At 48.5% G+C, this 17,171-nt stretch overlaps 1 protein-coding gene across 9 annotated transcripts in view; it reads left to right on the forward strand.

Moving 5' to 3' along the window:
- Positions 1–7,835, forward strand: part of FOXN3 (forkhead box N3) — a 439,226-nt gene extending 431,391 nt beyond the window's left edge. For all 9 annotated transcript variants that reach the window (XM_043919231.1, XM_043919228.1, XM_043919235.1 and 6 more), the window contains one exon: positions 1,186–7,835. In XM_043919231.1, the coding sequence (XP_043775166.1) occupies positions 1,186–1,717 (532 nt within the window). In that variant the 3' untranslated portion in view covers positions 1,718–7,835. The remainder of the gene's footprint in view (positions 1–1,185) is intronic.
- Positions 7,836–17,171: the final 9,336 nt, after the last annotated feature.

Here is a 17,171-nt window from a genome sequence, read left to right on the forward strand (position 1 = left end):
GGTCCTCTCTGGCCACCGCCTCCTCGATCGCCTCACTGCCGGCCCCTCCCGCGCGCTGGGCAGACCCGGTCGGCGCTGTTCACACAGCGTGTGGCCGAACCCCACGGAGGCATCACGGTCCTCGCTGGTCCAGACGCCAGCCAGCGGTCACCCACGTTCCACAGCCCCGTGAAGCGGGCCGGGGGGCGCAGACACTGTGTCCCTTTTGCCAGTGGGAAAGCACAGGGGAGGTCCGCTCCCTGCTCGGACATACGGACATGACAGCGTACTCGGAGCTGTGACGGGTCCTGTTGGGTTCTGGTGGGAATACATAGGTGATCTGGTTACAGGGCAAATCAGAAAAGAGCAGGAGTCGGCCTGGTGGTGGTGCAGAGAGCCCGAGTCAGGCTTCGGTTCCCATCCCTGCTCCTGATGAGCTGTGCGGCTTTAAGAAAGTTACCAAACTGGCCCAGGCCTCACTTCTAGCATCTATAGAATAAGGATGCCAATATAACCACTTCATAGAGTTGAATGCAATCATCTCTGCAGATACAGCAAAGCGCCTGGCAGGTGGTCCGATTAGTAGATGGTAGCTTGTTGATGTCGTGTCTGTGTAACCATGACTTGCTTCTCTGTTCATCTGTGAGCATCCTTGTGAGTGTCCGGGTCTGATTCGGCCTGGGCTGCCTCCCCAGGAGCCCCCCACCCCAGGCCACGCATCCACGGGAGGGGTGGCTGAATGGCTGAGGGCGGGGCCGCGGCAGTGAGGAGCCATCACCCCGTGACGGGGGCCTCTTTTCCCCTGAACAGCAGGTTTAGCCTTCTGACTAAAGGCTCTAGGCGGAGCCGCTCTAGAGCACTGCAGACTTTTTCCTCGGAAGGACCCAGCCAGCATCGCCCGGTGGTCTCTCCACCGCGCATTGGCGGGCGCGTGAAACCCAGCACACAGCTTGATTCTTACGGTTTAACAGGAGAGATTGTGCTTCCACCACCGTCACAGCAAGCACGAACGGAGTGGTCGTGTCCACGGCAGGAGACCAGCAGGGACGAGGGAGCTGCCGGATGTCGGGCCTCAGCTTCAGGGCAGAGGCTCCTGCTGGCAGACCGCTGGCCGGGCGTCCCCGCGTCTGCTCCGAGAGCTCGGGGGGCTGCCAGGGGTCTGCTCCAAGGGGTTTAACCGTGTCCTCTCTCATCCCCGCCCTGCAGGAACGGCCTCCCCGGCTGCCGCCTGCGGACTGAGAGCGAGCCGGCCTGCGGCTCCCCGGTGGTCAGCGGGGACCCCAAGGAGGACCACACCTACAGCAGCGCCAAGGCCGCCGCCGCCCGCAGCGCCTCGCCCGCCAGCGACTCCGTCTCGTCCTCCTCGGCTGACGAGCCCGACGAGTTCGCCGCCAAGGGGGGCCCGGAGGGCAGCGAGGGCAGTTGCCCGAGCCGCGAGAGCCACAGCGAGCCGGAGGAGGACGGCCGGCCGCGCGGCCCCCGGGAGGCGCCCGGCGACGGCGGCCCCACGCCCGCGCACAAGAAGCGGCCGCCCGCGGCCAAGGCGCGGAAGGTGCCCAGCGACACGCTGCCCCTCAAAAAGAGACGCACGGAGAAGCCCCCCGAGAGCGACGACGAGGAGATGAAGGAGGCGGCCGGCTCGCTCCTGCACCTGGCGGGCATCCGGTCCTGCCTGAACAACATCACGAATCGGACGGCAACGGGGCAGAAGGAGCAAAAGGAAACCGCGAAAAATTAACAAAAACAAGTCACTGATTTGTTTTGAACTTACGGCCATTTGGTTTCAGCATGTCAGGAGATTTCTAATGATTTGTGGCAATATCAGCAATTTATTATTTTTTTCTTTTCTTTTTCCTTTGTTTTGGTTTTCTTTCTTTTCTTTCCTTTTTTTTTTTTTAATTTGCCCCCCTTCCTTGGTTTTGAACCCTTAAGAATTTTATGTTTAAAGGAGATTGAAGCCATAGAACTCATATTGACACTCAGCCGTTTTACAAAAGCTTTTCATTACCTGAAGACAAAACCGAAAAAGCCAAAATGACCATTGCTTCCTCCAGCTTGTCTCAGAATCCCGCGGCTGAATCCACAGGGATGCAGCAGTAACGCCGCGGGGACACACACCCAGCACTAGAAGGCACGTGTGCAAGGTCACCATGGATCAGGCCCAACCTTTAGGTTTAAGAGGTCAGGCTGTGCACCCAGCTGGGGTCAGTGAGTGAGCGCACGTAGGCAACTGAGGAGACGGAAGGATCCCTGGTCCCCTAGGAGCAGACCCAGGCTCGGGCACTGGGCCTCAAGAGGATGCCAGGAGGAGCCTTGTCGTGGCTCCAAGCATGCAGTGTGAGGCGGGAGCAGGGCGGCCATCAGTCCTCTGTGCTTCTTAATCACGAAGCCCAGTAGCATCTCCACAGGTGAACACTGGACCGCTCTTATTCACCGGGTCTCAGTGACTCATGAGAAGAAACTGGGTCAGTTTTTAATGATGTTGCTGATCACTGGATTCTGTTCTGTATTAAACGAAAAGAAGGTTACACAAGCCATAAGCCTGAAGGTTGGTCCTGCTCATATGCGCGTGTGCACACATATACACACCACACACACGAAAGAGAAAAAAAAAAACTGATGCAAAAAACAAGCTATGTCTTCTTAACTGCCCAAGTGAAAATCAAGTTCCAAGAAATTACCATAGCTGTTAAGGAAATAATGGTACAAAACTTTTTCTGTCTGTCAAAATCATTTGATCCAAGTGAAAACAAAAAGCTACGGAACCTGCCATTAGTATTGTGGTGTATTTTTAAAAGATGAAAGGCACATTGATGGACAAACTAAAGTAAAACATGGCAAAAAAAAAAAAAAGAAAGAAAAAAAAAACTCCTATACTGCCCTCAAAATGGAGTTTGCAATTAACATCAGTCAGGATTCATCTTTGCAAAAATCAAAATGATTTCCACATTCAGCCGTGTAGCCAGCAGAAATTTCTGATCCACAATGCATGGAATTCCTTTGAAAAAAGAAAAAAAAATCACAAAAACACAAACTTTTTTTTATTCAAAAATAACAAAGTTCTTGTAAGGTAAATAATGTATTTAGCATGAAGCATGAATTATTTTCATATAAATATAGAAAATAGAGAAAAGGCTATGCCTCTAATTTTTAAGCCCTTAGGCTTAGAGGTTCTTTTGGTTTTCTTTTTTTCTTTTTTTTTTTTTTTCTTTCCTTTATTTTTTTTTCTTTCTTTTTTTTTTTTTTTCCTTTTTCCCGATTATTTTGTTTTGGTTTTTTGAAGCAGGTGTTTAAGGTTTAACCTTCTTCAGGGACAAATTCTGACTGTTGGGGAGCTTACTCTGCAATACAAAACTCTCTTCATGTTCTGGTAGGGCCTGGATGGCGGAGCTCTGTACCGCCTTGCCTGCACTTCAGCCCCGACCCCTCTGATTCTCTGCTGAAAAGGTGTCCTTTCTCTCTGTACATGTTTACCATGACGCAATAATCTGAGAGCAAACTCAGTAGTGAGTGTGTGTGATAGAATCAAGAGAATTATGGGACACTGACTTGAGAAAGCCAGGACCGGGGTTTGGTTTCTAGGGAAAAAAGGCAGTGGATAATTATGCAAATTCGCCAGGAGAAGGGGAAACACACGACTGGGCCTTATTGGATGAGGGTGTGAGTTAGGTACCCGGGAAGGAGAGTGCCGCGGGCCTGGGAAGGCCCAGCCCCCAGACGCTCCCCCTCACGGCGGCTCACAGCGTCCCTGACGCCGGGTGCTCGAACCCACCGGGAGCGAAGCCCACCTAGATTGTGGGCGCGGGATTCAGACCACCAGGTGACGGCGCACAGCCCCGAAGCAGCTCCTGTGAGCTTTGCCTGAAAGAAAGGAGTCAGGGAGATCGGAGGAACCTCTTTAGAGTGTGATGTTCCGCCCACACGGAAGGGAATTTTAAAGCATAAAAACACCTGCTCTCAAGATACGATGGTGAGGGAGAAGGAGGGGACTGGGGTGATCTTGATTTTTTTTAAAACAGGCCGGGGTGGGCGGTTGCGGAGCCCATCTGCCCGCCCCAGGCACGGCCCGCAGCTCTGGAGAAATTAACTCGGGCGTCCTCTTCCTCTGGGCTGCGGATGAGAGGAGCTGGGGGAAAAAGATCTACGCCCCTGCGCAGGTCAGATTGGTTACTGAACCCGCGTGCGTCCAGCGTGCTTGTGCTGGCTGTAGAGAGATGGGAATCGGGATCTTTTCGAAGCGCTCTGTTCCCTCTATCTCCCCAAACCAACGTCTGACACCCCAAAAGCCATCCGCAGCTGCGGGACCGGGCGGCACTTGGTGGTGTCCCCTCACCAAGCCCACCTCAGTCCCCCGGCCCTCCCAGATCAAATCCAGACTTCCCTCCCGAAAGGCAGAGACAAACACCCAGGACTGTTTTTCTGGCGGGGGTTCCTTCTGACGGCGACCCCCACCGGTGGGCTGTCTCCCCTCATTTCCTTTTTTCTAAAGGAGCAAAGGCCTCTTTTAGAAAATAATAAAATGCAATGTGTGTGATTTACTTTTCTGATCTCTTTGAGAAATAGAGAAATATCTTATAAAAGTGTGTTCTTAACTCCAGAACCACTGTTTTTGCATAAATACCTCATCGGGCAGCTTTCTAAGTGTTATTTCCTGCGTCTCTTGCAGTCCCTAACACAGGAGCCGCTGGGAGACCTAGGGGAAACTTTAGTGAGGGTACTTTTTTCTATTTTTCTTCTGTTTTTGGAGGCATACACATTATGCATAACCAAAACAATGGCTCAATTGTGTTTAACTTTGTATTTTGATTGTTGAGAAAAAAAAAAAAGTATTGATGTGTATGTGGCCGTTCATAGTGACTTCATTGCGGAATGAGGTTGTCCACGTCCTTGCCAAGCCCGGGGGCAGAAGACACCCTCTCTCACCCCCTCCTCCAAGAGCAGTAGAGAATTTAAGCACAAGCCTATTTGTGAAAGAATATTTTGCTCAAGTGTAATTCACTCTAGTCTTGGAATTTCTTCCCAAACGTCAGGTGTTCTTTTAGCTTCCAAACTACCCCGCGTCCTCATCTAGTCTTGACAGAAACCGCCCGAGCACCGTTCCGGGGGTGTGGTGTTTTTGCTTTGATTTCTCCTGCTGGGAGAAGCGGCGTCTCCTGTGTCATTCCAGTTTCACATACTCACGTGGGGCGGGGGGTGGGGGGGCAGTGGGGAACTATAGCAATATTTGAAGATGCTTTTGGGAAACAGCCGTGAACACGTCTGCACCGTGACATCCGCATTTACTTGTTGTCGGTCCTGGGACACATTTAAGAGATGGAGAGTTTGCTCTTTCTTCTTAAATGCTATACACATAGAAAGTTATTTTTATGCTACTACAGTTGTCTCTTATCTTTACCTAGTACTTTGTGGAAAGGGTCTGCATCATCGATTTTCCCAGCCTTATGATACACCCTAAGCTCCTATTTCCCTTCCCTCCTCTCTAAGCAGTATATATATATACACACACACGTGTTCAAGAGTTCTTTGGTCAAATTGTCTATCTGAAACTAAAGTGAACCCACCCCACATCCAGACGGTGGTTGTAGAAAACCCTGGCCAAGACAGCTGTGGCAGATTTTAGTCTTGAGGCTGCATTTTTCAGAAGGGCTGTGTGGGAGGCTTCTCCCAAGATCTGGTTTTCTCCCCTGGGAGAGGCACTGAAGGTGTCTGGCCCTGGCCGGGCGCGGCATGAATGCCACGGGGCCACCGGGGCAGGGTGGGCCGCCTCCCCCGGGGACAGCTTCGGGCTGTGGGCTTTGTCCAGCCCAGTTCTGGGGCACGGCTGGAGTGCTCAGCCCCAAATGCTGCCAGCCCCCCATCTCGGTGACCTCCACCCCACACCCCACACGTGTGGGCCCCCAGCCTCTCATCCAAGAGCTCTCGGAGAAGGAATCAAAGTTCAATACAAGTGACCTGCATGGGAGGGTTTTCCATATGGGATTGGATTCAACTCAGTGTGACTTCTCTTTCCCTTTAAACTTGATTCAGGTTGGGACTCGTTTCTTTCTGGTGGATCACAGCTGCCCAGATGTTGCCATTTTCTTTTTTATGTTTCTGTAGAGTATTTTTCTTTCATCTTCAGGATTTTTTTTTTTTTTTTGCCACCAAAAGAACACATTTGAACTCTGTGTCCCCTCTTGATTGTGACTTTAACCAGTGTTGACAGTCCAACCCTTCGTGTCGTAGGTCCCAGCTCGAATACTATATCAAACACTGTTATGCAGATAACGCAGCACTGTGATCTAATTTAAATAATACTTTTTTATTATTTATACTACTATATATAATAGACATCAACACTTTTGCTATATAACCTAAGTGATAACCCTCTTTTTAGTTACCTGCCAAAACTCGGGACTTTGGTTTATATTACAGTTAACACAGTTACAAAGTTGGAATGGTGTCTTTTTTTTTTTTTCTTCCTTGTAATGGAACGTGTAAATCGAAGTATATCCGTTGTGTGGTGTTCCTGTCCCTGGAGTCCCGTGAGGATGTACACAGGGCGTTCAGTGTTCTGTATAGACCCACCTGCCTTTGTGAATGCATCTGTCAGCCCCCCTTCCTTGGAGAGAGCACCGGTGATGGTGGTCAGCTGCTCTCTCTGCCCCCTACTGGTTATTCTTGAATTAAGCACAGACTCCTTTGCTTTATCATGAATAATGTGTGTGACCTTACAATTCTTCCACAGTTCAGCAAACAAGTGCTAGCGTCACTGACCAAAAATTAAGGAAGGAAAAATCCGATGTTTCAAACGATCCATCTTTTAACGGCCGAAACCAATGTGTCTATGGTGCTGCGTTTTGCTGTCTGTCCTACTTTTGAAATCAGACCTGGGTGAAAGATCACTTCTGACTTAACTGTGATCGTGCTCACAAGTACCCTTCCTGTTCGTTTTGTTAGCGCTGAAATCAAGACTATTTATTTGGAATAGATACAGCAGTGTTTTCCACTTCCTTTGCAACAGTTGAGAACAGCCTTCCCTACTTCTTGCAAAGAATTAATATTCCATATTGGATTCGCAGAGACTTCGATATGGTGTATCTAGCAAACCTAGAAGTTGTCTTTCATCCTTTCATGACTGTGGCCTGAGTTCCCAGCCCCTCCCTTTTTTTTAGATGAAACTCTTAGCACAAGTTCAGTTATTTAAGCGTGCAGCATTTCTTGAGCATGTGTCGAGCCAGCGACACAGCTGATTCATTAACCAGTTCCCCGCTGTTGTTCACACTCACTGCTTACACTGCCATGGTGACAATTGGAGGACAAGTACCCGTGTGTGTCTGGGAAGCATTATACACTTGTACATTTTTTTATACTCTGATTCTGTAACATTTCTGAGTTCTGTTTTTGTTTTACAGAAAAAATAAATAACAGTGATAAAGCAATCAGAAGACAAGAGTTTACTCTCAATACTTAGGGTCATCTGACCTCTGGCCAAGAGACCTCCATGGCCAAATTTATTTACTTAGAGTAATAAGTTTTCAAAAGCCAATTTCCGTCGGTGTTTTTTTCTGAATGAAACTGCCAATATCACGAACAGAAAGGGAGAGCCGTGAAGGCGGAGGTGACACTCGGGCGCGTCTGTGTTGCCTCGAGGAAGCGTGGAGCAGGTACAGCCCGCCCGCCTTGAGGGACCTGATGCTGTTGCTTTGGAGGCATCCATACTTGCATTTCGCATCCTTCGTATGTAATCATATTGCCAAAGACAAACTATTTCATCATTTATTGTAAATAACACTTTTCCCCCAGACCTACCATAAAGTTTCTGTGATGTATTGTCTTCCAGTTGCAATAAAAATGACTGAGTTGCATCAATTGAAGAAAAACGCCACGTAGTATTGTGTGCGCTGCGTCTCCGTAAGCCAACGCTCAGCAGTGAAGTCGTTCAGATTTTGTCCCTGCACTAGGCTGTGTGTGCCGGTTTTTTACGACTTGGTGTGAGAGCCTCCACGGCACTTGGCCGTGCCTTTCATGTTTGTTCAGTCACGCCCAGTCATGCTCAGCCTTTGCAACCCCGTGGGCTGTGGCCCGCCAGGCTCCTCTGTCCATGGAATTTTCCAGGCAGGAACACTGGAGTGAGTTGCCATTTTCTACTCCAGGGATCTTCCTGACTCGGGGTCAAACCCACTGCTCCTGAATTGGCAGGTGGGTTCTTCACCACTGCGCCACCTAGGAAGCCCAGCCTGTCCGCATACGTGCCTCCTTTTCAGCAGAAAACCACATGCCTTTTGCAAATACACAGATTTGCAGCGGAAGGCCGAGCTCACCTGTGGGTCTCAGGAGAATGCTAGGTCTGAGCTAACGAATTACGGGACAGCAGGCCTCCCACCATGAACTTGTGGTTAAGACAGACTGTGCCTTTCATTTGGAAGTTGTCAAGAAATATACTAAAGTTATACAATGGGGTTGGAGCCTGCCAGCCTATCCCAGGTCCTTAGGGCTTCTGAGGATAACTTGCCAAACCCCGAGACTTGGACCTCGAGGGCCACACACCCGCCCCAAGAGCCCAGAGGGAGCTGGGTGGGAGAAGAGTCGTCTGGGACAAGTCCTAGGGCCCAGGGCACCAGGACCCGTGCCGGAGGAGAGGAAAGGATGTGCTTTCAGAGCTCTGCTTCCTCTCTGATACTAGTGGGCTGTGTGGACCCGTAGATCTCAGGGCAGCCCTGACCCCGGCAGACCTCCACCGCCCTCACCCGGGCCCCCACACGGGCGTCCCTGCTTAAGGTGCTCAAGGCGGTACTGGACGGTCACCTCACGCAGGGCCTGCTGGGGTGGACTCCCAGCCAACCTCTCAAACTGTCAGCCCAGGATCCAGCGGGTTTGCCAAGGCTGCAGCCCGCCCGGTCCCCCTGCATTGTTTTTCCACCTTCGGAGCAGTGGTGTTCCCTCCTGGATGAAAAATCTTCTATATTTCAGGGAATTGATTGGGAGGGAAAGCAGAAAGTCATTTGGATCAAATGTGATGAACTCTGGGTAGTTGCCCAGGTCGGGTAAGGCTTAATACCAAAGTGTGGCCACCCACCGTCAGACGCCCGTACCAGACATTGGCTGTATGAGACTCACTTATGAGACTCATAAGTGAGTCTCAGGGTGTCTGCAGACACGACGCCCAGTTCGGTTATCAGAAAACCTGAGGAAACTGTCAAGATGATAGACTAGGACTCGCCTGCTCAGTCACGGCCGATTCTTCGCAACTCCCTGGACTAGCCGCCAGGCCCCTCTGTCCATGGGATTTTCCAGGCAAGAATACTGAAGTGGGTTGCCATTTCCTCCTGCAGGGGATCTTCCTGACCCAGGGATTGAACCTGAGTCTGTGGCGTCTCCTTCATTGTCAGGCAGCTTCTGATGGCACCTCCAAAATTCTGTTCTGACTTCCGGGGGACGTTGACCATTCCACAAAGGAGAGGGGAAAAAATCTGGTAGGTGTTTGTTACCTGCAGTGAAGACCCCAGTGGGGTCTATTATAAGATGGTATAAGTGGGAGAGGAGACAGGTGAAAAAGATGGAATAGAAATCACGCTGCATAACAATAGAATGAAACGGCCACCAAAGTCAAATTTACCATATTAGGTATTGCAGAGTATTTTTGTTCTTTTCTATTAATTCACGAAGCACTCAGGTACTTCCCTGGTAGCCCAGTAGTAAAGAATCTGCCTGCCGGTGTAGGGGACGTGGGTTTGATCCCTGGTTCGGGAAGATCCCACACGCCCTGGGGTAACAGCCAGGGCGCCACAGCTATTGAAGCGGGCACACTCCAGAGCCCATGCTTCGTAACAGGAGAGGCCACGGCGGTGAGAAGCCCCTGCTCACCACAACCAGAGAAAGCCCACACGCGACAACCCAGTCCCGGCCCAGCCAAAAATAAATGAGGAAATAGAATTAAAAAAAACCAGAAGGCGCATTCGTTTAGCACCCATTCTATCCCGGTGGCTACTGGACCACAATCACAAACGGGGCCCGTCCGGCCGGGACGTAAAGCTACAGAAGGGGCGCTGAGCGGGAGAAGGGCACGCGCTCGGGAGCTTACAGGGCCCCCAGACGCGCTGGGGCAGAGCTTCCCGGGGGCTCGGCAGCAAGCCTTATGAAATTAGTTCAGAGTTTGGCCCCGTGACTGGCCTGAGCGCACAGCACCAGTGCGTCCCTGAGCTGCTCCCGCAGTCCCTTACCTCCTCCCCCGGTGCTCACCTGCCCCCATCAAGGCGGGGCCACAGCCGCTGCCTTCCTCCTCCCTGGAAAGAGGGAAGCAAAGGAAAGACCGCTGTCTTCACTGTATTAATGTTAAAAGCAGCTTGGCATAAGTGTGAAGAAAGAAGAAATCAAAAGTACTCGTGAAGCTTACATTCGTAAGTAGCGTTCATTCCATGGTTTAATAGCAGCGTTTGCGATTCGGTGCTATGCCCTGGGGAACTGTACATCTAATGTCCTGGTTTCCTTTGAGCAAAAACTATAGAAGATGCTGGACTCTGCCTTGAGGATGTAATTATTTGCTGGAGAGGTGCCTTATTTGCATATTTAAGTAGCAGGCGAGTTCTCCTCTAACGTTTAGGTAATCTAGATGTGGCCTCTTTCTGCTTTTTAAAACTTCTTCCTGGACAATTGAAAATGGATTGTTTTGGGAAAAGACCAGACAACACTGTCCTCAAAGCTGTGTGACTCCTCAGAGCAGTGGCAGGACGCCTCACCCCCATCCCAGGTACCTCGGGGACCACAAAGGTCCTCCAGTGCATTGAGCGCGTCGAGGCTGCCCCGGATGAGTGACCGGGAGCAGGGCCAGGCCCCCTCCAGGGCCTCCTCGCCTCCTTTTGACTGCTCTGCCTGCGAAAGGAAGGCTTCTGCACTAAGAAAGCATCATCCTTCTAGAAAAGTCCAAACAGATGAGAGCCGTTTCAGAGACAGTCTGGTTTGATTAGAAGGCTTTTGTTTATCTTCTGAAAGCTCACGCCTGTCACCCTGCTTCTCAGGGCCCCTAGGAATTAAATGGCCCTGTAAGTGCCTGCAAGCGTGCTCCATCGCTTCACTCGTATCTGACTCTGCAGCCTTATGGACAGCCGCCCGCCAGGCTCTTCTGTCCGTGGGATTCTCCAGGCAAGAATTCTGGAGTGGGTTGCCATGCCCTCCTCCAGGGAATCTTCCCGACCCAGGGATCAAACCCAGGTCTCTTGCGTCTCCTGCATTGCAGGCGGATTCTTTAACCCACTGAGCCACCTGGGAAGCCCCGCTGTGAGTGCACAGACATAAATGTGTTTTGGCCATTTTTAAATCGATTAGGATAGAAAACCAGGGATTCAGGAATTTGTCAAGGGCTGTTTTTTTAAAAGACTCTAATATAAGCAAATAAGTTTATTCGATGTCTACCTCTTCCCTTTGTTTCCTGTGAATAAAACTTTCCAGAAGAGTGCTATGAATAATGCTCATAGCAAAAGTATCTTGGTTTGAAATCTTGGGGGCGTTTGGGGATAGTCTCCTGACATTTTATGTTACTCCATAATAAAGTACTTATGGAACATGTGACCAAATCTCCTTCAAGATGCAACAATTTATTTGAGAAGGATCAAGGAATTCTATTTCTTCTCATCTGTTACTCATCTAAAAACTGATTTCTAAAAATGGGCAATATGGAAGAAGCACTGTGTGATGAGCGAAATCTGAAAGAAGACAGTGGCTGACGTCTTAAACCCACTGGGATGCAGCTTCTTCGTTAAATGGGTCCATTTTAGTCACATCATAAAACTGAAGAGGACATTAGGGATCGTTAAGTCCAAACTCCCTGTTTTACAGACCCAGCAGCTGAAGTACAGAAAAATTAAGGGATTTTCCCAAGGTGATGCAGCTGGCTAGTGGCAGACCTGGACTCAAGTGGACATTTTCCTTCTTGCCTTTTGTCATGTCCGTCTATTTGATATGTGATTATAGTCATCACATCTGTAGAATTTCATTGCTGGCAGTTCCTCAGAGGGACACTTAATATGATGTCTTATGCATTTTCCCTATAACTATAGCAAGAAGGACTATCTTTGTAAATGATCCGTAGCGCTCTGTTGAGTGGGAGGCCTGTCGTCTTCAACTGTTATCTTCCTTTTCATTGTTTGCGTTGCTCACGTGCATGCATGCTCAGTCGCTCAGTTGTATCTCTTTGTGACCCCATGGACTGCAGCCCACCAGGCCCCTCTGTTCACAGAATTTCCCAGGCAAGAATACTGGAGCGGGTTGCCATTTCCTACTCCAGAGGACCTTCCCAAACCAGGGATCAAACTTGAGTCTCTTGCATCTCCTGCATTTGCGGGCGGATTCTCTATTCTATTAATACCACAATGAAGATTTTCAGACATGTGGCTATTTGCATATTTCCAACTTGCCTTTTGGTTAGATAGCCTATTGGAACGAAGTGTGACCAATGTTACAGCACTTTATATACAGGCTTTCTAAAAGCCATCAGTGACAACAGCAATGAATGAAAGCCCCAATTTTGTTGCACTCTTACCAGTATTGGAATTCATTTTTCTCTTTAAATTTTCCTACCAAAGGTAGTATTTTATTGCTGTTTTTTTAATCGAGGTATAATTGACAATTTATTACTGTTTGAGTTTTCATTTAATTACTAGCAAAGTTACATGATTTCTCGTAATTTACTGGCCACTTATTCTCTCTTCTCTGAGTCATCTATAACTGACTCTCTAAGAGTTGGAGAAAGAAATTAGATTCGCAGTCTCTTTTCTAGCAGTGTTCCTGGTTAGCCATTAAATGAAGTCAGGATGACCAACCATATCAACTGACCCCAGATGTCTTATCTTCAGACACTAGTTGTCCTTAAACTGAGACAAATTCCAGCCCCTAAAATGTTTGACTGAAGTTCCTAGGACTTCAAAGACCACCAAGATGCAAATGAAAATCATCTTGCACATGGCAGCCATTTATACACTTGAATAATTTCCTCCCTAAATCTTGTCCAGCATAAATATTCCAAGTTCTGTCTATTCTTTCTCTCTTCTGGACATGACCCAGCTGGTGGTTAGAACTAAGTCCAGTCTGATGCTGAGAAGCCATCACTTTCTTCATTATAGTTCCTCTATTTCTATTACCATCACCAAAGACTAAAAAGCATTTTTTTTCAGGAGTCGTCTCACACCAGGGATTCATATTGAGCTTGCTGTTAACTAAAACAACTAAGTCCTAGCTGTTGGTGCTCTTCCCCAGAAGTTCATTTTGGATCAGAGCGCAGGACTGCCTCTCTATAAATGTCGCCTCCTTAGATTTGGTCCACTGCTCAAGGCCAGTTGAGATTAGCAATAGGGTGGGAGTCTGGCAGTCCATCGGACTTTCCCTCCAGCTGTCACTGGATCACAAACTTGAAAATATCCTTTGTGTTGACGAGAACAGAGCTGGACCCTGCGGCTTGGTTCTTGAGACGCCCTTGTGGGTCAGCTTTCCTTTCCATCAGTCCCCTTGGAGGGCGGGGCTTCCCCGGTGGCTCAGTAAGGAAAGAATCCGCCTGCGGTGCAGGAGACCCGGCTTCGATCCCTGGGTTGGGAAGGAAATGGCAATCCACTCTAGTATTCTTGCCTGGAAAATCTCATGGACAGAGGAGCCTAGTGGGCTACAGTCCACGGGGTTGCAAGAGTCAGGCACGACTTAGCGACTAAACCATCTCCCCACCCTTAGACGGCAATTATTCAACTAGTTATAGGTGCCCCTGGCTTTATGAAGATGTGTGAAACCTACATTTCTCCATTCAGTCAAAGCTCTGTCAAGTACATCCTGGATCTCCAAGTATAAAGCCAAAGTCTTCCTTTATAAAAAAGGAAATAGAGTCCTACTTTTTGCTAATACAAATTATACAAATGTGAAATAAGGCAGCAGAGAAGAATAACGTTTCACTTATTGTACAAACCTTAAAACAGTGTAAATCCTACTTTTTTCCTATGGGGAAATTAGTCTTGTTTCAATGCATGTATTAATAATACGAGATTTTAAGGAACATACCCAATATAAAAAGCAGCCACCGTTTATTCAGACACATCTCTGTCCATCCATTCACTTACTATATCTTTAGTGAACTCAAGTTGGCTTCCTTGCGAAAAGCTTGCAAAACATTCCTTTAATAATCCATCCAAGAACTTTACCCAAGGATAGCATTGAAACTGTGGGTCTGAAGCTTGCAGACAGTCTTCTGTTTGCAGTCAAGAAGTTTCAGGGGCTTCCCTGGTGGTCCTGTGACTAAGACTCCATGCTCGCAATGCAAGTGGCCCAAGATCGATCCCTGGTCAGGGAACTAGATCCTAAGACCCGGTGCAGCTACAGAAATAAATTTTTTTTCGAAGAAAATTTCAGCGTAATGCTGAGTGATATTTCTGCATTTCATGTGCAAACCCATTTGGAGCACTGCCATATCTAGCCTGTAGTTCATCTCTAAATACAGTCAAATGCTTCTAAAGTCATGAGCTCTCTTTCTAACACAACATTCAGAACTTGAGTTTAGTTACTTCTGGCCCGTATTTGTTATTAAACACTTGACACTATCCAGCACAGCATATACATTTAAGCATCCAGAACTTGCATAGTCTGAGAAGACAACCCAAAATAAGAAAGTATGGAGAAGAAATTAAAGAAATAAATTCAGGAAGTTTTAAAATAGACTTTCTCCTTCACAACCATAGTCAGCCCACCCTTGTTTTTCAGCAACTATCTGCCAATCCTGATGATGCTAGGGAGATGTGAAAAATAAGACTCCTACCTTCAAACATGGTCACCTCCAAAAACCCAGCTGTGTTGAGTCTTGGGCGTCTCAGTGGCAGTTGATATATGTTCCCCAAACTTCTCAATAGTGGATGGTATCTTCCAGACACAACAATACTGGCTGTGAAGATCAATATAGCCTTTGTCTTCCTCTTCCTCTCATGTCTCCTTTTTTCACCTCTGTTGGCTGCTGAGAAATTACATAAGAGCCCGTTTGCCATCTGCAGACATGACCACCCCTCCCATGGGAGTTTGGTTTCTTACTGAATTGATCTTTGCTACTGGTCACCAGCTCTGTGATAAAATAACTGGATGTGTCCTTCCCTCACATGGACGGAGGAGCCTGGCCATGGGGTAGCAAGGAGTCAGTCGCGACTGAGCGACTCACACTTCCCCCCTCTTTTCTCTCCCACACCGTGTTCCAAGTTCTCGATTTAGAGGCAAGCATGCATCCTCACCCTGCTCTGTGTTCTCTCCCCACCACCCAGCCTTCCCCAGTCCCTTCCCAAAACCACGGAAAGAGTGAAGACTGGAGAATCCAAGCGACACAGATCCTCTTGCTTTATTTCCGTAATTCTTCTACCACTGCCATGGGTGAACCAGATGTGCGGAAAGATGCATGAGGCATCCAGTCGACTACCAGTCTAGTCTTTTCTCTGAAACTCTTACGCACTGAACGTGGACCCGCCGACCCTAGAAGGTCCTGCACATCCAGCCTCCTGCCTGCCGACGGACCCCGGCAGCACACCCCTCTCAGAGCTCAGAGGGGCCTGGCCACGCACACTGATTATCAGGGGGCTCTCGTCACGCAGCACAAAAGCCACGTCTGTTTGATGCTTAATCCTTTCTACTGGACCATTAACCCATCCTGACCCATGAGCAGGGTGGTTTCATCTTTATTGGCAATAACTAACTCCTTTGAAGTGAAAAGATCAAGTGTCAGTTAAGAAAATTCAGGAGGAGGTTATACTCATGCCTAAGTCAGCCGTCTTACCCTTCAAGGGTGGGAGTCATTTCACACATCCAAGGACTTATAGCTTAACAACAGCATAAACATGCTGTATATGAAATTGGTCCTTAGCATTTATAAGGTGCTATCAAGAACCCAACTTATCCATCCCAAACTAACCACTCTAAGAGCCCCCAAGACGTCCTGAATCCCCGAGCTCCTCCAGGGAACCCAGCACTAAATCGGGTCAGTTGTACCTCAGACTCAAGGAGGGTATGGCAACCCGCTCCAATTTCTTGCCTAGAGAATCCCATGGACAGAGGAGCCTGGCGGGCTACAGTCCATGGGGTTGCAAAGAGTCGGACACGACTGAAGTGACTTAGCACGTCGTGCACCTGAAACTCGCTTTCGATGGCCTGTCTGCCCCCGTCACGATCACCCTCCTGGTCAAGCGCCGGCACCACTTCCCTGGACATCAGCCATAACCACGTTCCTCCCCTGACCACACGTTTCCCACAGAGCAATGAGAATCAGCTTTCCCGGTCGCCTCTGATGGTGTCATCTGCTTCAAATCTTTTTTTTTTTTAATTTTTAATTAAAAATTTGTTAAATTTATTTTGGGGGGATAAAGATTATGAATAGTGTTTATTGTTAGTATCAATGTGTATATGTCAATATATGTAAAAAGAAGTTTGATGTTTATTACATCTCAGTGGGTGTAAACAAAAAATTCAAGATAAAGTCAAATAAGAGACATACAAGTATTGCAATTCACATAATCAAATTTTAAGGATTCCAGCCAACAAAAGATATTAATGTGAACTCTAGCACATTGATAGGATCCTGTTAACACGTTGGTATTATGTATTATTTTTTTGGAGTGTGGTTGCTTCTCAGTGTTGTGATGGTTTCTGCGGCATCTGCTTCAGATCGCCGCCCCCGGCCACACTGCCTGCAGAAGGGCCAACCCAAGGCGGCCCTACGAGACGAGCCTCGGCCCAGATTCCAGCCTCACCTTGAGCCCCCGGCCCACCCTCGATACCCCCAGGCTCCAGGCTCCTCCTGCTCGGGCTTCCTCAAGCTCTTTCTCTTCCCAGAATACTCCCTGCTTGCTCCCTCCTTCCTCCTGAAAAGTCCCTGTCCATCCCTGAAGACCCAAGTCAAACTGTTCTCTCTGCACGTCTGGCAGGTGGCCCCTATCCCAGGCGGGGAGGACCCTTCAGCTCCCTCCCTGGGTGCAGACAGGTGTCAGATCTTGTTCTACGCCGAACTCCACGATGGTGACTGCCACTTGGATACTGCAGACATTTTCCTTTAATTCAGCTTTATGTTATCTACTTGATGGTTCCAATGTCCTGCTGTTCTCAAAAGGACTTACAGCTTGGTAAATTCACTTGGCATCTTCCATTCAAGGGAAATTTGAACCCAGAATGAGAGTAACTTCTCCCCTTTGAGACCACTAGAATCTCTGGAA

Source organism: Cervus elaphus, chromosome 12 (genome assembly GCF_910594005.1).
Source record: "Cervus elaphus chromosome 12, mCerEla1.1, whole genome shotgun sequence".
NCBI lineage: Eukaryota > Metazoa > Chordata > Mammalia > Artiodactyla > Cervidae > Cervus > Cervus elaphus.